At 39.5% G+C, this 20,635-nt stretch overlaps 1 protein-coding gene across 4 annotated transcripts; it reads left to right on the top strand.

Moving 5' to 3' along the window:
- Nucleotides 1-680: 680 nt before the first annotated feature.
- On the top strand, nucleotides 681-20,521 carry pitpnc1b (phosphatidylinositol transfer protein cytoplasmic 1b). Of its 4 annotated transcripts, none has more exons than XM_088307363.1 (10): nucleotides 681-1,164; nucleotides 7,961-8,104; nucleotides 10,528-10,616; nucleotides 10,692-10,750; nucleotides 11,402-11,473; nucleotides 12,183-12,272; nucleotides 12,971-13,126; nucleotides 14,176-14,239; nucleotides 16,601-16,678; nucleotides 18,866-20,521. In XM_088307363.1, exons 1-10 carry the CDS (start codon nucleotides 1,160-1,162, stop codon nucleotides 19,012-19,014), a joined length of 906 nt encoding a protein of 301 aa, XP_088163489.1. In that variant the 5' UTR covers nucleotides 681-1,159; the 3' UTR covers nucleotides 19,015-20,521. The 4 variants fall into 4 exon arrangements, with proteins under 4 accessions (XP_088163489.1, XP_088163487.1, XP_088163488.1 ...); XM_088307361.1 differs by having other exon boundaries at nucleotides 7,956-8,104; XM_088307362.1 differs by lacking the exon at nucleotides 681-1,164 and adding an exon at nucleotides 4,135-4,184.
- Nucleotides 20,522-20,635: the final 114 nt, after the last annotated feature.

The raw sequence follows: 20,635 nt of genomic DNA, 5'->3' as shown, positions 1-20,635 counted from the left end.
ACTGTTTTTATTGTATGTTTGTAACGGGTACTGCTGTTTTTGATGCATATTCAGGTTTATTTAATTATTAATATAAATATAAAATGATATTTACGAAATAAAAAAAAGTTCATCTTAATGACCTTATTAAGACTTTTTACATGACCTTCGACCATACAGTCTTCAAATTTAAACATTTCTTAAAAGGTTTATGCCACATAGTAATACAAGTGACTCAATGTGAAGGAGATGTATGTCTATAGAGAGGGCGGAGAGAGAGAGAGAGAGAGAGAGAGAGAGAGAGAGAGAGAGAAAGAGAGAGAGAGAGAGAAAGAGAATGAGAGAAATAGAGGAAGAGAGGGAGGAGAAGGGAGAGAAAGAGTAAGAGAAAGAGGGAATGAGAAAGTGAAAGAAAGAGAATGAGCGAAAGAGAGGGAGAAAGGGATAGAAAGAGAAAGAAGGAGAGAGAGAGAGAAAGAGAAAGGGAAATAGATAAAGAGAAAGAGAAAGAGAGAGAAAGACATTCCAAGTGTAGCCACTGCATGGCCACCCCAAGGATAAAAGTCTCCCTCCGCCACTGGAGGGGGGAAAAGTCTGGAAAGAGGGAGGGGACAGGTGAGCAAGTCTCAAAGTCCTGTGGGCGGGGAGTGCGCAGCAGGGGAGGGAGGACGAGGGAAAAAGATAAGCAAAGGACAGGCAAAGGAATGCAAAGGGCAAGCGAAAAGCAGCAAAGGTTGCAGAGCAGAGGGAGGAGACTGCAACACCGCACATGGAAAGTACAAGGAGGACACAAACAAAACAGCGAGTGGGAGCGAAGGAGTGGAACAGGTAGAGTTGGTTGCTTGCCACAATTGGCTCGCTTGTCTGTTGTGGCAGCAAACAAACAGACGACCAGGAAGGAGGAAGAAAGCGGCGGAAAACTAAACTGGAAAGTTGAACTCAACGCAGGCCCGCACGGAGTAAGACGACAAACTCACTGACTGATAGAAGTGCAAGGACCTCTGACGACAGTGGGGGAAAGAAAAAAAAAAACTGAAGAGGAGCGTGTCCTGAGAGGTCACTGGCGTGCCAGAGCGCACTTGCATACGAGCAACCCAAACTAAAAAAAAAAATAATAATTTCAAAAACAGCAGCAGCATGTTGGTGAAAGAATACCGCATATGCATGCCACTCACTGTGGATGAGGTAAGTGTGTCGGTCTCAAGCGTGAACTTTTATTACCTCTGCCAAAGGCCACGGAAGGGCATGTTTTTAGAACTCTTGGTGTTACTTGGCTGGATTACGCTAAAACTACTCAACTAATCTTTTAAAGGTTGAAGCAAAGATCACACTAAATTCTGGAGATTGTTTATTTTTCACTTTGGTTCTGTGATTTTTCAATAATTAAGTGGTAATTAAGTAGAAAAATTGCAATAAATGTCACTTTTAGTGTAACTGGTGGGTACCACATCTGTCTCAGAGTTTTGTGGTTGGGGGTTCAAATCCGGGCTCGGGACTTTCTGTGCGTCTTTAGTTTCCTTCCATATGAGCAATGAAAATGAAATTTCAATGTTCCCCTCTTAATATTACAATTGCAATTAATTATGTGATTTTTTTTTTTTTTGGGGCATGACTTATTGGTTAGTCTTACGCAAAAATCAAGAACCATGAATTAATAGGAAATTCAGTTTATTCATCAAATTCAGTTAGAGTAACAACTTTGAATTTCAGTTTTCTTTTAAGCGTCCACCATAACAACTTCACCAAACAAGCGTGGCGCAAACATGAGTCAGTAAGTCACAAATCAGATTAAAACAATAACAAATGTGTAGCGTCATCACGTCCAACTTTTCACGTTTCATGAAACAATTGTGCAAAGGTGGACTGCACTTTTTAAGCAATGAATCAAAGCACTATACAATAAAATACAACTTTATTTATATAGCGCATTTTACAACAGCTGAAGCTGTAAGAAAGGTGTGTATGGTGTAAAATAAATTAAATAAATAATCACAAATATTAAAAAAATAAATAAATAAAGCCTACTGAGCGAAATGATTTTTATTTATCGTTTTTATTAAATTGCATCCTCTGCATTGGGATAAAAGCATTCTACCGCATTGCGATGTTGATTTGACTTTCTAAATAAACCGTCAGCTTTGAGAACAGTCAACCCCCGTTTATCGCGCGTGTACGATGCAGACCCACCCAGTGAATGTCCTTAATGAGGAGAGAGGAGAGGAATTTTATGTGGCATTATTGGGGCGTTCACAGCCAACGGTAACGTTTAAGTCATTCAGAGGTGTAATTAAGAGTAGAAAAAAAAAAGCAGCTCAACTATTGCGGTGAGCTACGCACAGAGCTAATGATGGTTAAATTAGCGCGAGAGAAGCCGATCCATAACAAGAGGCAGATTTTCTACAAAGATTTTGTGCGGCACTTCAAAACTTCGTAAAAATTCTCGTTTGTAACTCGTGGTTCCAATGTACTTACTACGTTTTAGAAAGCGCAAACGCTAATGCTAGCAGTCAACGGAAAATAGCAATGATGCGCTAACAGGAAATTAGCGTCAAGTTCCGGGAGGAATATTCCTTCAAATAATGACTATTCACACACTCCCGCAGTCGTCACAAAATTGGGTATGTATTACAACAATACTCAAGTATTTCACAGATTAGGAAAAATATCTTTGTTATATTAATAAAGATTAATCACAACTTTTTTACCGTGTATATCAGGGGTGTCAAACTCATTTTTCTCGCGGGCCACAGCATAGTTGTGGTTTCCCTCGGTGGACCATTATGACAATCAACTTATATAAATCATCATCATATAATGACACAACAACAAACTGATGATCATCTAGTTTTTAAAATCAGAATCGAACAAAACGCTGTTTGTTCAACTACTATTCAAGTGTGATTGGCAAAAAAAATGCTTGCAATATTTTAACGTTATCAAAATTGAAGACAATTTGCAATTTGGGTATTTTTACAAGAAACATGACGTTGTGCATGATTTACCATTGTGGGCCACATAAAATGACGTGGCGGGCCAGATCTGGCCCCCGGGCCTTGAGTTTGACACCTGTGGTGTATATGCCACCACACATCCCCAAGAGACCAAGACGCACACAGAAGGAACAAATAATATGTTACGAATTGATTTTCTAGTTGATCTTTCAAGTTATATTCAAATTCTTTTTGGTAGTTGAATAAATACAAAGTTTCGTATATCAATCAAAACAATTATGATTACATTTTTTTCCGTTACGGCCTGGCGGTGGTACAGGGAATAAAGTCTTATAAAAGCGGTTTATTTCTCTACATTCCCTTTAAACAAGTTTTACAGGACCGCACCTTTTTCCTTATTAAAAACAAAATAAAAAAAGGAAATGAAGATGTGATCGAGGCCAAGAAGCAGATATAACTCCTCCTACGACTGTGTTTACTTTCATTTGCGTTTTTCCTAATACAGACAACTATGTTACATAACTTAGCACAAGAAAGTAAAACTATTTGCCGCTCGATTGTCAGCGCTGACGCCAAACAGCTGGCCGGCATGCATCACAACATTGTTGTTATATCACACGTTATCCCCATATCTTCTTCCTCCTCCTCTTCCAAAGCACTCCAAGCTGTGCAGTTGCAAACTAGTCGGACCGGTTTATGGTTTGGCGATACCCAAGACGACGCAAAAAAAAAAACAAAAAAAAAAACGTTGACCCTGTTATGTACAAAGTCGATCCTGGAGAAGGGTGGGACGCCGCTGGGAAGAGCGTGTTTTCTTCCTAATTGCTCTTCGAAAGGAATGTCCTGGTTGCCTCCTAGAATTAACCCCGCCCCCCCTCGCCACCTCCTTGTTTTACCTGTTAACAATGACAGCAGGATTTACTGTATCAGTGTAGCTCACAGAAGCTTCATCCTGCAGCAAATCCTCCTTGGCCTGAAAGTAATCTAAGAATGACTGCAGCTCATTTAAGACGCTGTCACATCAGGGCACTTAGCTCGCGTCTTTAAATCCTTTCGGCGGAATTTAAAAGGTGCACAGTTGATGTGCAGGTATGAGCTATCAACTTGAACAGCACTTGAGCCGGGCTGTGACAGACAACGGCGGCGGCTGCTCGGATTCAGCGCGGCCTCTCAGCCAGGAAATACCGAGTCGGGGAGTCCAATTTGCCGAGTGATTTACATGACGGCGTCTCGTACAAACACACAAGCCCCAAGGTGCTTTTTTTTACGCGTCAGCAACATGTGTAAAAGATGTGGAATGAAGCTTGTGAATGACTCATTATTCTGTCAATATCAATGTAAAGTTAGAATAGAAATGATGACACGCAAAGCTCACAAACAAAAAGAAAGGTGCATATAATTATGAGCAATTTATGTTATTTAATATTACTGATGTATTAGAACTGCTAATCCTAATAATCGCTTAACTATCCTTTGTGTGAATCAAAATGCAAATGCGCCACTTTTTTTTAATTGTCTTTTTGAGATGTGCAGTTGTGTACATGTTGGTTTTTTTTTGGTTTTTTTAACATTTCTGTCAAAAACTAGAAGGAGGGATAAATAACACAAACACCCTTTTGACAATCACAATGCCAGTGGTGTCATCTTAAAAAAATATTTTTTCAAGGGGAGGAAGTAAAAAATAACAAAAATGATATGGTTGCACAAGTGTGCACACCCCGTTCAATCAAACTGACTTTAAATGAGAGTCAGCACACACCTGACATTTGTCCTATTTTGTGATCTTTTAGTACTTTTTTTCAAGCAATACTTTCTTTTAATTGAACAAAAGTGATAATATTTTAAGAATTGTATATTTTTCAGGATCAAAATGTTTTTTGTTTTTTTTTCTAAATCCTCTTCCGTTCCATTTTTTTTTTTGCAATGCTTATCCTCACTTGCTGTATATGCAAGATTTACTTTGGAGTGATGCGGGTCACATTCTTGGGAACGCTCGTAACGTGTGTGTTTGTATTCGTGACTGATAAAGAGCCTATATATTCTGAAATGGGACCCCTCGCAGAACGACCTTTGGCCGATTAGGGGGGTCAGCTGAGTTGAGTTGATGTCAGAAGCTGTACATTGATGATTGAGCAACAGTGAAGCGTGCTGGCGGCAGGAAATCTCGCTTTGTGGATGTTTTTTTCAAATCTAGGTGGAGGGGAATTATGAACAGTTCCAAATACTTAAGTTAGCCCAAAACCTTCAGTCCTTGAAAATGTCAAAAACAGCCTACTAGAACATTTTAACTTTATTCGGGGTTAGATGAATTTCCATGTGATTGGTTAATTGTGAAAATAAACATCCCCAGTTATAAGAGGGTGTGCATACTTGTGCAACCACGATCTCAGTTGTTTATTTATATTTTTCTTGCAGAAAAGATTAAAGACAATTAGTTGAGTATAGGTTGAAAGTTTTGAAATTTTTCATCCAACGGTCATTGTTAGTTTTTTTTTTTAAATGTCACAAAAAACTGTCATTTGAACAGGGGTGTGTAGACTTTTTAAAAATTACATCTGTATAAAAATACACATTTTATTATAAAGAGGTACTAGTTGCTTGATGCTCATACATGCAAATACCATCAAACTATACGTGATTGAAAGTAATGAGAATGTTTTTGGATGTAAATATAGGATTCTAAAGAAATTGAAAAAAAAAAGTGGCTTTGAATATTTTAATCGTAGCACTTTAATCCTGAATTACTCCTTCGCCCGTTACAGCGCCACACAATATTTACTCGTGCACAGGAAGGACAGGTTGGCTGCTTGCAAAGCCGTCCTCACCTTTATTCTCCGAAACGACAGGAAGCGCTTTTTGACACATCCTTTCTTTTTTTTTTTCACGTTTGCGTTTGTGATTCAAAGGCAGACGAGCCCGTTCGACATCCCGCGTCGCTGAGATTGTCTGAAAGATAAACATCTAAAATCTTTTGTGTGGAATCTATCCACTCATCTGACAAGACACATTCTGCTTTTGCTGTGAGTACATCATTTAAATAACCAGTAAGCAAATGTTGCGTGTTGACACTGTTCAGTAATTACCCAAAAAGGAGGAGGAGGAGTGTCATAAAAATGTCACGCGTGAACGATGATGCGCATTTTCACCTCATTTTTTTTTTCTTTCTTTTCTTTTAACGATTTAAATGAGGCTTTAGTCATCAGCCTTGGTATGACAGAAATTAATTACATTTAGTTCACAATGCTTATTCTTTTTGTCCTTTACTAACAAAGCTCTCTTTTTTTTTAATGAAAGTAGACAAGATGTGATAATGAGAAATGTTTAGCCAAGGAAAAATGGATTTCTAGCAATATCGAAGGGGAAAGATATAAATGAGTCAAAGCTGAAGTTCATGAAAGGTTGAAAAGAGAACTGATTGTGTCGGCAACAACCCCCAACGACCTCTTACACATACAGCATGCATCATTATTAGCATCAAAACAACACTTTTGTCCTCCGACAGCATGGATTTATCCCATTGGTGAGAACAAACGCCACCATTTAAACACTCATTAGAACACATTTTAATTTATTATTTTTTTTTTTTAGTGTACAGTGGGCTCAAAGGACTTGTCTCTCAAATCATCGTTCCTCATTTGAATGAATGAAGAGGCGTATATCGCGTACTTCAAACGCGACTGTCAAAGATGGCATGTTTTGATATGTGAGGAAGGCGTCGCTGGATTTTATTTTGAAGTCACGATCTCATGGCCAAGACAATAATGGAGTAGAAAAAATTTAATTCAAGATAAAAGGGCGTCATGCATAAAACTTGTCTGGCCAGTAACGTCGCTTATCGTGTGGCATCCGTAGCGCAAACTTTGATGAATTTAGCTTTCGATTTAGATTTAAGCCATCAGTTCATGCGTCTTTTTTTTTTTGCATGCTTTGAAATTGTTCTCTGTTGTAAAGTTAAACAAATATAAAAGGACAAAGTATTGTCAAACAGTGAGTTAGTGAGCAGTAAATGTTCCACCTCTTTTTTTTTACATGTTTTTTTTTTTTTTAATTAATCGGCTGATTAATCAGTGAACGTAATTTTTTTCTACCAAATGTTGGACTTGGCATCATGCTCAATTAATACATATCAGTCAGACCAGCCTCTCCTCCCAACCCTGGAACTTTTCCACAAAAGAGGATCAATTTCTCCAATGATTTACACAATAGACGCCCGCTTCCTTATGGGGAACGACGGAATAGGGATGCGGAATTATGTCGTGTATTTGTTTAGGATAATATCAGGCGCACTTTTATTTGCTATCACTGGACAAACATGCAGCGATTGAACAATGCAGCCAGCCAGAACAATAAAACATTTTTCTTGTGTACACGCTCAAAGTTTAGCAAACAAACGGAATGAGAGGACTCAGTTTAAATTTAGCACGATATTTTTATGCACAAACTACAAACACTTTGAAAATCAAATAGGAAACGCACTTTCATCGGCTTGGGATTGTGATGGAGAGCCTGGGACAAGCGTATGCTACCTGGACAAAAATATTGGGACAACTTTAACTCATTCACTGCCAGCTGAGTTAAAAAAAAAAAAATGGATCTATGACGTCTTTTGCCGTCAATGGTAGTAAATGAGTTAACTAGGGCTTTGACTACACCTGGCCCCACCACTCGAGCCACAGCTCTCTAAAAATTAATTTGATCTGATTTTCTTGATTTTTCCATGACGTTTTTCCCATTATTTTCAAAAATGCCATCATGTATGGCGTACGGTGGTACCAAAAAGTTTGGGAGGAGTGCTCAATTGAATGCAATTTTAAATGCTCTCTTTTAAGCTACATCTATGAGTGCTACTCACCTGCATCATGTCACAACCACCAACAATGAAATGAAAGCAAAGCCCATGAGGACAAAATTCGCTGCAAAATATAAACCTAAAATCTGACAATCACAATTCACCAACTTGAGATGATATACGCTAAATGACTGATCAAAACGAGCCTCAAATTCTGTCTTTTGCTGTGGCTCCAGTACAGGATCGGGCAGCTGTACATGATCAGCAAGCACAGCTGCGAGCAGAGCGGTAGTGGAGAAGGGGTGGAGGTGGTGAGGAACGAAGCCGACACACACCCCGAGCATGGCCTGGGACAGGTGACAGAGAAACGAATCTACCTCAGCAGGTAAGAAGAATTCTGTTTTCCCATGTGGGGCACTGTCACCACGGACTTTGGGTTTCCGCTTTCCTGGCACTCTCCTCCGTCATTATGACATTCACTTGTGTTTAATTTGATGACTAACTTTACAAGCTGTGATCCAAGTATCACTGAGTACATGCCGTAAAACTATTTCAACACAACAACTTCCCAGTGTGAGGTTTGATCTGTCTGCAAAGTCCAAGTGGAAGCCACACACTGCGCGGTAGTGCTATGACAGCCAAAGAATTTCGCAGTACAAGTACATGTGTGATTAGGCATGCAATCTTTTTTAGCTTTCAATAATTATCGCATTATTATCATTTATGTCTCTTGTTACGACCTGCACAGTTTCTGGGAACGCTTTGTATGCAATTGACAGTGACAATGCCGCCATTAACAAATAATAATGGCGATACTCCCAAATTCTCTTTAAAATGCTAAATTAATTTCCCTTCTCTAATCTCACCTAACTCATTAACCTCAAGCAACCTCAACTTTTATTCTAATCACCCCTTTAAGGCCGCCAACTAATCCTAAAATAAACTCTTAAAGAAGTCAAGAAATTTTCACACTGCAGAGGATTTTCCCTAATCTTTCTGTGCTTGTGGGAGTTTCGGTCCTCATTAGTTGAGATATGCAGGAAGTTACACACTGCATTCTAAACTGAAATGTTACCACCCATGTCTGAAGTACAAACCTGCCCAAATGCACTCAGTACATTGTGACTTCAGTCCAAAACCTCAGAAATATTTGGTCCCCATAACCAAAGAAGTTGAGATGTTTTACACATATACTTGTACTTGAGATCTATTAAGGACCTTCACCTGGCCAGTGGCTGAAGGAGTCTTCACGCCTCTCCCCAAAGTAAGGACCTTGAAAAGATATTCCGTACAATAAGTGCCTTCAGTCCAGTGGTTTTAGAGGTTTTGGTTGAAACAAAAAAACCACACATGAGAAGTTAACCCGCAAATTTGACTTGGCAGTACCCTAGAAATCTTAGAACCTATCGCTCAAGTAATTAAATGCTCGTTATACGTGACATGTCTTAACTCCATTGTGTAAACCTGAAGGACTTTTTGTTCTCATCAGTCAAGATATGACAGAGGTTGCACACACATACTTGATTTTAAGGCCTAGTGGGCACCGTCAATTAAGCAAAACCGTATCAAGTCCAACCAATTATTGCTAAAGTGAGAGCCTCCTTATTGCATCATGACAGAAGTACTGTTATACATGGGCTAATCCACCGAATCGGTGCCTTTTGCATCTTTGAGAAATAAAATGTAAAATTGTGCTAATAAATTCACTGTATTTTTTTTTTGCAGCAAAGTGATCAACTTTGCATATTTAATAAATACACTTTAACAATTTAATTTAAACTATTGTGAACACAGTAAAAACATTTGTTGCACGTCTCCACTTACTAAAATTAGATTTGACCGTGAAATATAATTTAAATCCTAAGAAATGTTTATTTTATATATTTGTGTAGCTATGAATCGCAACTATACTTAAGATATATTTTCTTACAAAAAGAACGCACCAGTAGTTTGAATTCACACTTTCACCATCTCCCTAGAATTTTCCACAAGTCACACAGTTGACAAGAAGTTGCATTATTCAAATCCTCAGCAGGCCATGGGGACTCCAAAAGTAAATTCACTCAGTTATATTTCTATATTTTTGATTTGTACTCAATCCTATTACTTTTTTTATTTAATAACTTCATTTGTTTATTTGTAAATATTTTTTTTTTGTTCAATCACTGTAACATGCTCACTGCTAAGTGTTATCATACTACTAGCATAAATGCTATGGCGATATAGTTCATGTATGAGCTAATTCTACACACAAAAAAAAATACAATAAAGTTGCCAATAGACATTTTGAGTACTTAAATTGTGTTTTACCATATTTAAAGATATTATTGTGAGAGCGTTACAACAAGTAAATTCACTGCAATGGCTGCCATGCGTTAGTTGGTTATAAGCCATGTCAAGCACTTTTTTGGGAGGGTATATAAAGCACGTGTAAAGTCTGATTGATCCATTGATTGACATACAAACTGCTCCTAAGTAGGCCAATGTGTGGCGTATGACCTGAAAAGAGTCTGAACAAACGCTCCGTTTCCAAGCAAGGTGTCCTCACTTAACCGAATTTGGCTTCCATGGAAATAGACAACACTTAATGACTCCCACATCAACACACCCCAAAAACAGCTCGCTTCCACGTGACGTAGAACAAGCGTTAGCGGCGACTTTCCATCATGACTCACACGAGCAAAACTGGCATGAGGAGAGTTGCCTACAGGTAATCTGGCGATGAAACTCATTTCTTGAATTTCTTTTATTCTTTGCGTGTGTATCACTCCACTCCCCCCGTCTTCGTTCCTCTGGATGTGGTTTCAGTAAGCTGCCAGCCTGGGCGAAGGCGTTTGCCCCGCGGTTCTTCTACGTGACGGAGAAGGCCTGGAATTTCTACCCGTACACCATCACAGGTGCGTGCTGGTTTGTTTGCCTCATGATTAACTTTCACACCCATTCATTACGCAGCCCATGTTTAGTTTCAACAGATGTTTTTTTTTTTGTTTTTTTTTCCATGTTCAACATCTGCGGCGCAACAGAATACTCGGTAAGTCGTCATCCGTATCATATGTAGTACACGACTGCAACATGTGCAGATGTGCTTCCGTTTTTTTTTACTCCTTGCAGGGTTGAAATAGCTTTGGATTTTTCATTGTAGGTAGTTTTTATTTCGTTTGGACTTTTCTATTTATGATTTGTTAGTTTTAATTAGTGAGCAGGTTTATTAGTTTTTATTTTTTTCAGCAATGCTTCATTTTAGTTGAGACATTTGTAGTTTTTGCATTAGTTTTAGTTTATACATGGAGTATGTGTCATGTAAACTATGAAAAAAAAGCTCACTAAGTGTTGTGTTAAAAAAAAAAAAAATTAATAAATAAATTAAAAAAAAAGAATAAATAAATAAATGAATTTCAAAAAAAATTAAAAAGAGACCAATCCTGATGTAACTGGTGGAACCTCCATCTTCTGTATGGACATAAAGCAAACCAAAAATATATACATTAAAAATGAATCCAGAAAACAAAAGGACAATTTCGCTAGAATTATAGTTTTAGTTAGTTTTAGAAATATAAGAGGTAGTTTGTTAGTTTTTTTTTTTTTTTTTTAACGCATTTTCATTTCAGTTCACCAAATTAATCTGAGTTATTTCTTTAGTTTTGGTAAATGACAATAACATTGACTTCTTGTCACCTTTCAGGTGTCGTTCCTCACCAAGTTCAGCATCCGTATTGAGACACGATTTGAGAACAACAATGGCTGTAACGACAATGTGAGTATGGGCGAGGTTTGAGAGAATTGGAAGTATTCGCGTTCGGGCTGAATGACTAAAAAAAATGAAAAAATAAATCCAATTGTGTTTTTCGTCCCACACAATATTGCGATTTAATGTGCGATTATTTTTCAAGATACCCATCCCCTGGATATTTTTAAACAAATTAATTTTAGATTCTTTATTGTAATACATTAAATTGATTGCTTTCACATGTAGGCTTTTAGTAAAAATTAGAGTTACTTACTAAACACTTTCAAATTTAAATTTTTTTCTGTGCTGTGTCACTTATACAAGACATTTAATTTCACTTGACAGGGACTAAAAAAAAAAAAAAAACTTAAATGTTAAAGTATGAATAATTTGTGCATGTGAAGGAGATTCTCATGACACTTTTCGGGAATATTGCTAACAGCAGGACATTAGGGCTCATTTGGAACAAGGTCATCTGAAAATACACTTCCAACGCTGGGTCCTTTTCACGCAACCGTGTGGCGAGGGCACATCGACCGATCTGACGTCTTTGTAACAAGTCCTAATTCCAACATTTTGGTCCAACTTGCGACTGAATTACCCTCTTCTTTTTTTACACCAGATTACTTTTGCCCGGGGATTTAGTCTTCTCTTTTGCTCGCCCTTAAATTCACAAAGAGACATGTTGAAGTCTGCATGCTTTTTCTCACATGCTTTATATTTGTTTTGGACAAAGATATTTGGCACGCCGACACCTGCAGAGGATGTGAGTTTCCTGGACATCCTGAGTGACCCCATACCTGAAAAGCACTACAAAGAGTCAGAGGTGCGTTCACTTATATTTCACAAACACACACTGTCTGAGGCTCATTATTTGGCAAAGGTCACTGCCACATGTTTTAGGTTAGCCATCTATCCCAAAATAAATAAATTTAAAAAAAAATCTCTCTCTCTCTCTCTCTCTCTCTCTCTCTCTCTCTCTCTCTCTCTCTCTCTCTCTCTCTCTCTCTCTCTCTCTCTCTCTCTCTCTCTCTCTCTCTCTCTCTCTCTCTCTCTCTCTCTCTCTCACACTCTCTCTCACGCTCTCTCTCTCTCTCTCTCACACTCTCTTTCTCAAACTCTCTCTCTCTCTCTCACGCTCTCTCTCTCTCACACTCTCTCTCTCGCAAGGTTATTTTCAGAAGAAAGCTTCTCTGTGCAAAACAACTCGCTCAAAAAGTCTGAGAGGCCCGGGGCCAAGGCCTCGGCCGATGTGCTTCATTTGCCTTAACAAAAAACGAAAACAAAAAACAAAACAAACAAGGGGGCAAAAGAGTCCCATTGAAACTGCTTAGGGAGATTATTAAAATCACAATTTTAATTACCCTTAAGTCGCTGATGCACTCTGTGACACTTTATGGGCTGCGTAGCGCACACAACCTGCGTGCACGCAATCCCGACTTTTCAACTACACACGCCTCGGAGGGCCGGCTTTTCCACTGGCTCGGCACGTTTGCTTATAGGACTTCTGTTTGCTCTGCGCAGGACCTGTCTCACTGGAAGTCAAGTAAGACTCAGCGAGGGCCTCTGGAGGAGGGTTGGAGGGAAGACCACCAGCCCATCATGTGCTCCTACAAGAAGGTGCAATGCAGCTTCGAGGTGTACGGCCTCCAGACCAAAACTGAGGATTTCATACACAAAGTGAGCTGGAGCCGTTGCGTCGATTTCTTTTGTGTGTGCGGTCAACGACAAGACGTGCTGGAAATTGTAATACAACATAGACATGTCTGAATGTACCGCAAGTGGAATTTGATGAGGAGATTCCCCTAATCATCAGTGCAAATGCAATATGTTGCTTACAGAAGCAAGTCAATCGTTACAGAATTAATTGGTGTATGCAGAGTCAAACCACCGCTTTTATGCAATTAGTGGCCAGAGGTGTTTATTTACTCAACTGCAGATGAATCAGTTTGACGTGAGGCCTTTATTGGTCAGCATTTTTGCAATAAATTTGGAACATTTTTACCAGAATGAAAATCTAAGATTTAGAGAGACATGAAAAAAAATGTTTTACGCAATTTTACCCCTCTCGCATGCTTTAAAAAAAAGAAAAAAAAAACTTTTACAAATATTTTTTCCCTTGATTCTTTTACCCTGGGTTCTCCCGCTTTTGCTTGCACAGTTCTTCATATAAGAGTCTTGAGATGATTATTTATTACAAGAATCGTTTACTGTAAAACTGTCACATAAAATATTAAAAATTTATTTTTAAAGGAGAAGTCAATCCTCCAAAAATTATTTACAAGAATATGTTTTATGTTTCTTCACTTTTTCTAAACATGACATTGTGATTAAGTCATTTACTGCCATTGATGGCTTAAGACGTCAAATATATATATATATATATATATATATATATATATATATATATTAATATACACGCACATTTTTTTTTTTATACTCGGCTGGTAGTGAATGAGTTTATTTTGCATTTGAGGAATATGATTTACGCAGCAGAATCCATCCGATTTTAGCAATCTCAGGGAACGGCCATTTTGTCACTTCTGCCGACTGAAAATGACATCACAGTTGCTCTTTTATTTTCTCGTCTAATTACGGAATCTATATGAGCAAAGAGCAATTAGACATGAACAAAGGTTTTGTCGTTTTAATGACCAATAAGACTTACACATCTGTCATAATGCCGCCGGATGCCGATTTTATTGTCTCGTTATCTGTGCTTTCATCAGAACATCCGGGACATTCTCCTGATTGGTCACAGGCAAGCAGTGGCTTGGGTGGACGAATGGCACGGTGGGTCAAAGTACACACAATGCCTCACTTGAAGATATCAACATGTCACATTTGTCCTGTGCGTCTTCCTTACGCAACCCTATGATCATCCAATCACTGAGCATTTCATTCACTCGAAGTCGCCGCCACCATAAATACTAATATTTTTAAATTATTGCACGGCCTAATTGTTTCAAGCACTAACTTTATTTAGCTCGAACCGAGTCGTTTCCTAAACATTGATGTGGGAAGTCATACCCCGAGGAAAAGATGTTCGTAGTAATTGGAATAGTAATTAGCTATTCTTTATTATCCCTGTGGGCATATTCAAATGATGCCGTTTTCTATTACAGTGTTTCCACGTCGATTTTCATTTGTGAGCAGAACTTCGTCTATTCGCTATTTTGCGGGGTTTCTTGCAATTTTTCTTCCTTCGAAGTCGGACTAGTCAAGAATTGGAGATTTTTTTTTTTTCTTCCACGAACACGCTCATGTTTGCTGAACATGTTCATGTTCGGAAATTCACGCTGACACCCGTGCAGTACTCTGAGGGCGTGTCTATTCAGAAAGGCAAAGCATGCTCCACTCTCATTAATTTCCTAACGCAACTTACGTTCTAAACCAATCAGCAGCTCATGCTTCAACTTTTTCCATCTGCACTGCTTGGCGCACTGGCGCACCGTGTCCCCAGCAGGAGCGCCGGCACTCTGCTTTTGGCGCTCTCCGAATAACCGAGCGGCTCATTTCAACAACGCTCTGAATTTCCAAACAGTTCGAGTGAAGCAGTGCGCCCTGAGAGAAAATTTCCAAAGGCCCCCTGGAGCTCATAGCACTCCCTAAAAACCCTGTTCCCTGACGTGTGTGTTTCACTGCTGCACTCAGGAGAAATTGAGGACGTTGTTCGAATGTGCTTTGTGCTTATTCCAAAAAAAAAAAAAAACTGAGCCAAAAGCAAAAACTGCGTTCAGAATTTTTTACTGCCTCCAACGGCAAACAAGGAAGCAAAAATCTCCCTAAAAATAAAATGTCTTAAATGTATAAATAGTCAACCTCTACTCTCTAGACGTGAGGGCGTCTTCCAGAGCAGGCCGGTCGGTGCCTTGCTCAAGGGCACCATAACAGCGCAAACTTGGGGTTGCCATTCAAGAAAACAAATTCTATATCTAAAATCCCAAATTTAATTTCCAATGTCAAAACTTAATGGCCGTGTTCAGTCTCCATATGTTCCTCTGGAATTGGGTCAAAAACTGCACACGCTGACGCATTATGCAAAACCCAGATGAATAGTCGAGAGCCGCGAGGAGAAAGCAATGTAGTCATTACTTCAAGGTTTGCTGTAATCAGATGTTAAAAATCTGCTGTGTAACTTTATTATTGGAAAGTACGAACATTTGCATACACAATATGTGAAGAAAACTCAGGGGGTTGGGAATAAACAGCTGTGCAGGATTATGGGGGGGAAGCACTTTTTAGTGAAGCTAATGACGAGGGGCAAAGGAATCCATTTTGTGAGTGCAGCATAAAGATTGTACTATGGAGCATGTGGTCTGACGAGTCCCAAGCGAAGCTATTCCAAAATGATGGCCCGCCCGGGGTAGTAGAGAGGCACAGAAGAAACAAAAAAAAAAAATATGTCCCAAAAATTGGGTCAGTTGATGAGATGAAAGTATTGAATGAGCAGATTTTTTTCACGGGTTCTGACTTTCATTATTCCATGACGAAAATGTCAGGATTCATTCTTAGAGTGAAAGAGTGACATAATGCCACTTTTCCACTGCAGTGTTTCCACTGGCAAGAGCATGGACACAAAGTTAGTACCAGACAGAGGTGGCCATAAGTTATTCACATAAGTAGTCCAAATGTTCACATTTCCAGCAAGTCATATACCGTTGCAAAAAAAAATAAATAAATAAATAAATAAAAAAATTAAAAAAAAAATAAAAAATCAAGCAAGTCTAGTCAAGTCACTACTAAATTTAAATCATGTCAGCACCTGGGTCAAGAAAGTTATAAATCAAGCCCTAAAAGGTTTATGATTGTTATTAGATGCCACAAATTGGCGCCAAAGTACTCATTTTATTTTAGCCAGGGCTTTGACGGGTCTAACAGCAGAACCTACGCCCCTCAACCCAATGTAGATACCATAGCACCAGGTTGCCACAGCATGGTGCCAAAGCACTACTTTTATATTAGACAGGGCTTTGGCACCATCTTGGGCATCTTAATTTCAGTAAGGGCACTAAAACTGAAAAGGTGAGTTTTTTAGCGGCGAATAGGTTCGAAATTAAGAGTTTACAAATGTTTGACTGCAATCAAAAAGGAATAAATATGCAAGGTTGTAATTTTTTAAATAATCTGTGTGTTTGTATTTTCAACTCACAGGGCTGAGCTTGGAGGAGGTGAGACAGTACGAGCAGATGATGCAAAAGAAGACCAACATAAAAGTGAAACAAAACACAGGTGAGCTACAGGAAGGAGGTGGTTGGATTACATGCAAAAACATTTTGAAAAGTCCCTGTAAAGCGAAAATAAAATCGCCTACATTTGGCCCATCACAGAGAGGAGTGTTGCTAAAAATAAGCCAAATTTGAATGCTTTAAAAAATATAAATAAATACATAAATCGGAAAGTACATAAATCAAGGCTTTAAACACAAGAGAAATCAATTCGTCGGCTGAATGGGCTAAAACCCCACCCTTCTCAATTAGGGAGTGGCGCTTTGCATTTCTCATGCCTAAACATGGCATGTTTGAGTCACAAAAAAATATAGATTTGGTTAAAGTGTTAAGGCAAAGCGGGGCTGTTCCACACTGCAACAGCGAGGCGCACTACAGAAGATAGACGAGCGCAAAGCCCACATTCTAGCCGTCAAGTTCGACTTTTTTCTTCATCCATGCACTCACAGCCAACAATGGGGCGCTCTAATGCGGCCACGCAAGCGGACTATCCGGGGAAAAAAATAAATAAAATGAAACTGAGGGCTCCATAGTTGTGAGCCTCATCACGTTTTCAGAGATTATCTTCAATCATGTAAAATGTATTTCGAAACAAATCTCAAATTCACTTTACTGGATCTTCAGGTGCATTTGAAAAATTCAGCAGTTCCACTTTGTACACTGCCCGAATCATAACATTAGCTTAGATGCATTACATTTAAATGACTGGAAATTTACATCCAGCCTGAATTTGTTCTGCGGCGCTGTCAGTACGACTGCATTGTAGTGTGAATTAATAACTGTGGTCGCCGGAAAGACGCTTGGGCGCTGCACTTTCCCAGATGGCTGCCGTGCATCTGCGTGTGCGCGAGGGAACAAAATCAAGAGGCAAGAGCAGTCAGGAGGCATTTTCGCAATGTGAAGAACAGAGTCTGTGAGGTGGGGGGGCACACAGGAGCGGCATGGATTGTTTTGCAGGCCGCCTCTCATGAAGTGATAATGCCGCGGCGTGGCTCTGATAAACAGTGTAATGCAGCCACCTGGTGAACTTGTGCTGTCACCAGATCTTCACCACATAAATAAGCAGATATTGCAGCACTTGGCTGCAAATGTCAGACCTGCCTGTCTGAGTGTGTGCGTGTGTGCGTGGGGGTGCGTGTGCGTGTGCATGACCTGCCCCCTGCTGGTTAGTGTTGTCAACTTCATCCTAATGCAAAGGTGGCAAAAGTACTCTGGTCAACTTCAACTCCTTGAATCAAATTAAAAAGTTCAGCCTGAAATGTACGTAGGTACAAAAATTTTGATAACTTGGCTCAGTGGACTAAACGTCTGCACACAAATTATTACTTTGCCTCTTTTGTTGGCTTACAATTTTTTTAAATGAAAGGGGAAAAAAAATTCGCTGCAAGCTTAATTCTGATCAGAACTGAATTGACAACTGCATAAGAAAAACAAACGGCCTCACAAAAAAAGGGAACAATTGGAAAAATGCACCTTAATTCTATGCTTTTCAAAAATTTTGAATGACCAAAGGCGCATCGTATTCGCACAGAATGGAGCCGACAACATCAAGCTCTTAAATAACTCAACTCATCTCAACTTTATTTGTAGAACACATGGATAACCACATTTGTAATAAAAGTGCTTCTGTTCATAAGATGAGGCAAAAAAACAAAACAAATACGATAATCCCCCTTTTCTTATGTGGGTGTGTGTGTGAGAGAGATGATGAGACTTCAAGGTGCAACAAATCTGCAGTCATTGCTCAACCGGCCGCAGCTCGCCACGCGCCTCCATGACTCAGCTCTGCCGTTGCTAGCGTGTAACTCTCAAGCACACAGGCACATTAGTGGTTTTAATTTCATTCAGTCAACGTAATAAAATTAAATGGGTGTCATTTTACTCGGGCGAGTCATAAAAAGTTGGCCGGTGCAAAATATCATGGAGCCGTTCACTCGCCTGACATGGGTTCAATTCCCACTCAGTGGCGATGTGAAGGTGAGCGGGAAAGGTTTGCTGACTCACATTCACACCGCCACTGAGTAATTAATAATAATTGTGCATCTTCATTTTAGTAATGAATACTGTAGTTTTGGTTTATCCGTTAATTTTCATTGACGAAAAACTACCGTGATCAGAAATGTATTTGCTCAAAAATCTATTTTTCTGTTAAGATGTAATATTAACGAGAAATCTCATTTCTGGCTTTCAGGAGCTCCGACCTCATCGGCTCCTGTGTTTTCTCGCTCCATGTCGGTGACGGACGAGCGCACCCTGAAAAAGATGGGAGGCTCCGAACCCTCGGCGGGCGCCACCGTTCCGCAGGGTCACGTCCGGCTCAACTCCACGTCCTCTGAATGAGAACTCGCATTCGCACAAAGCATCAAACACATCAGTCGACATTTTGAGTGACTTGTGTTGATTGTACATAAAGCTCAAATACTTTTTTTTTTTTTTTTCAACAAGGAATATTTTTGCTGACACGGCCATGGAACAACAATTGCACTTAGCAGAGTCCTGACCGCCACCAAGGAGGGTCGCAAAATTTTTCATTTTCCATGGGAATTTCTAACAACAAACAAAATGGAAACTTAAATATATTTGGCTATTTTTTTTTTTGCTTAATCCTGACTAAATGTAGAAATGTTTTGAGATACAAGCCATTACTTTGTTGATTTAATTTATTTTTCTTAATCGGATCTTTCCATTAAATTACGCCCAAATCCCACTAAAGGCGGATTATGCAGCGTTAAAACTGCTAGCAAGATTTAAACGCTCGTGTTTCTGACCAAGACAGTCAAAATTCACAACAAACTCCAATCCGACCTCAAAATATTGCTGTGCTAGCAATATTAAGCTATCTTCCATTCTATAAACGAGCTAACGTTAGCCACAGCATTAGCATGACTTATTCGGAATGGAGTGTTATTTTAGGACGAAATGGTCACAGCTAAATATTGAAATATATCCAAAATTCCACCAGCTTAACTTCCCATGGGAATTTACCTGCAATGTATCAAACTCTTTGCAACCCTGCCACAAGGATTTTACAATACCTATTTTTTTTATGTACATAGCCTACGTATACAACATTCCCACAAAAATTCAGTATAATACACTTGAATCTGGATTTGCCTTCCTGAGCCGTTCGCCAGTGCAGGACATTCATCAAAAAAAAACAAAATAAAATTTAAATCTCTCGGGCTACTCGTCCGGAAATGACCAATGTGAGACTTTTTCCTACTCATGATGGACACGCCTATAAACAAATGTCACCTTGCTAACTGGAACCGGCTTCAAATGGATTTCGAAAAGATTCCTTGGGGTGTAAACGGCCCAAATTCAGTGCGTCTGTGAGTCGGGAAAAGCATTAAAATGGCGATTCACTGTATTTCTCCGTTTTCTCATGCTGCGGCTGTAAAGAATTCCGCGGCCCACCAGCCGAGCCCCGCCATTGCGTCCAGGTCCAAAAGGCTGCAGTCTACAGACAGATACGTAAGGTGTTTAATGGAGTGGATCCAAAGACCGAGCGGCTGTCAATGCTATGGATCCGCCTCCCTGCGCACCTCGGCCGAAAGGTCACAGCAGGCGTATTGACACGCGGCACCCAGGCGTCGTATCAGCGCTTGATCTCTTCGCCGAGTGCTGCAAAACGAGTCAGGCCGGGGCTAAACATCAATTATGAGTCGATCATGTAGACGTTTATAAGATTATTAGCTTCAATCAGAAAAAAAAACCAAAACTTTCTGTGCATAAATAATTGTCTAACGTTATGTGTAGCATACGATTTTTCTATGAATCAAATGGCAAATGATATGGTGTATTACTATTATTATTTTTTTCCCAATAAACAATTTATTTCCAGTGATTCACCACTCCTGTGAAATCTGCACAGACAGGTGAAGGGAATGGACTCCCAGTGCACATTATCAAGCGTGTTTGATCAGTATTGACCCGCATGGATGGAGCAGCTGCTGGGGCC

The sequence above is a fragment of the Idiotropiscis lumnitzeri genome, chromosome 10, assembly GCF_059441095.1.
Source record: "Idiotropiscis lumnitzeri isolate Australia: NSW breed Sydney's pygmy pipehorse chromosome 10, RoL_Ilum_1.0, whole genome shotgun sequence".
Taxonomy (NCBI): domain Eukaryota; kingdom Metazoa; phylum Chordata; class Actinopteri; order Syngnathiformes; family Syngnathidae; genus Idiotropiscis; species Idiotropiscis lumnitzeri.
The sequence above is the reverse complement of the archived record's forward strand: the minus strand, read 5'-3'. Positions and strand labels throughout refer to the sequence as shown.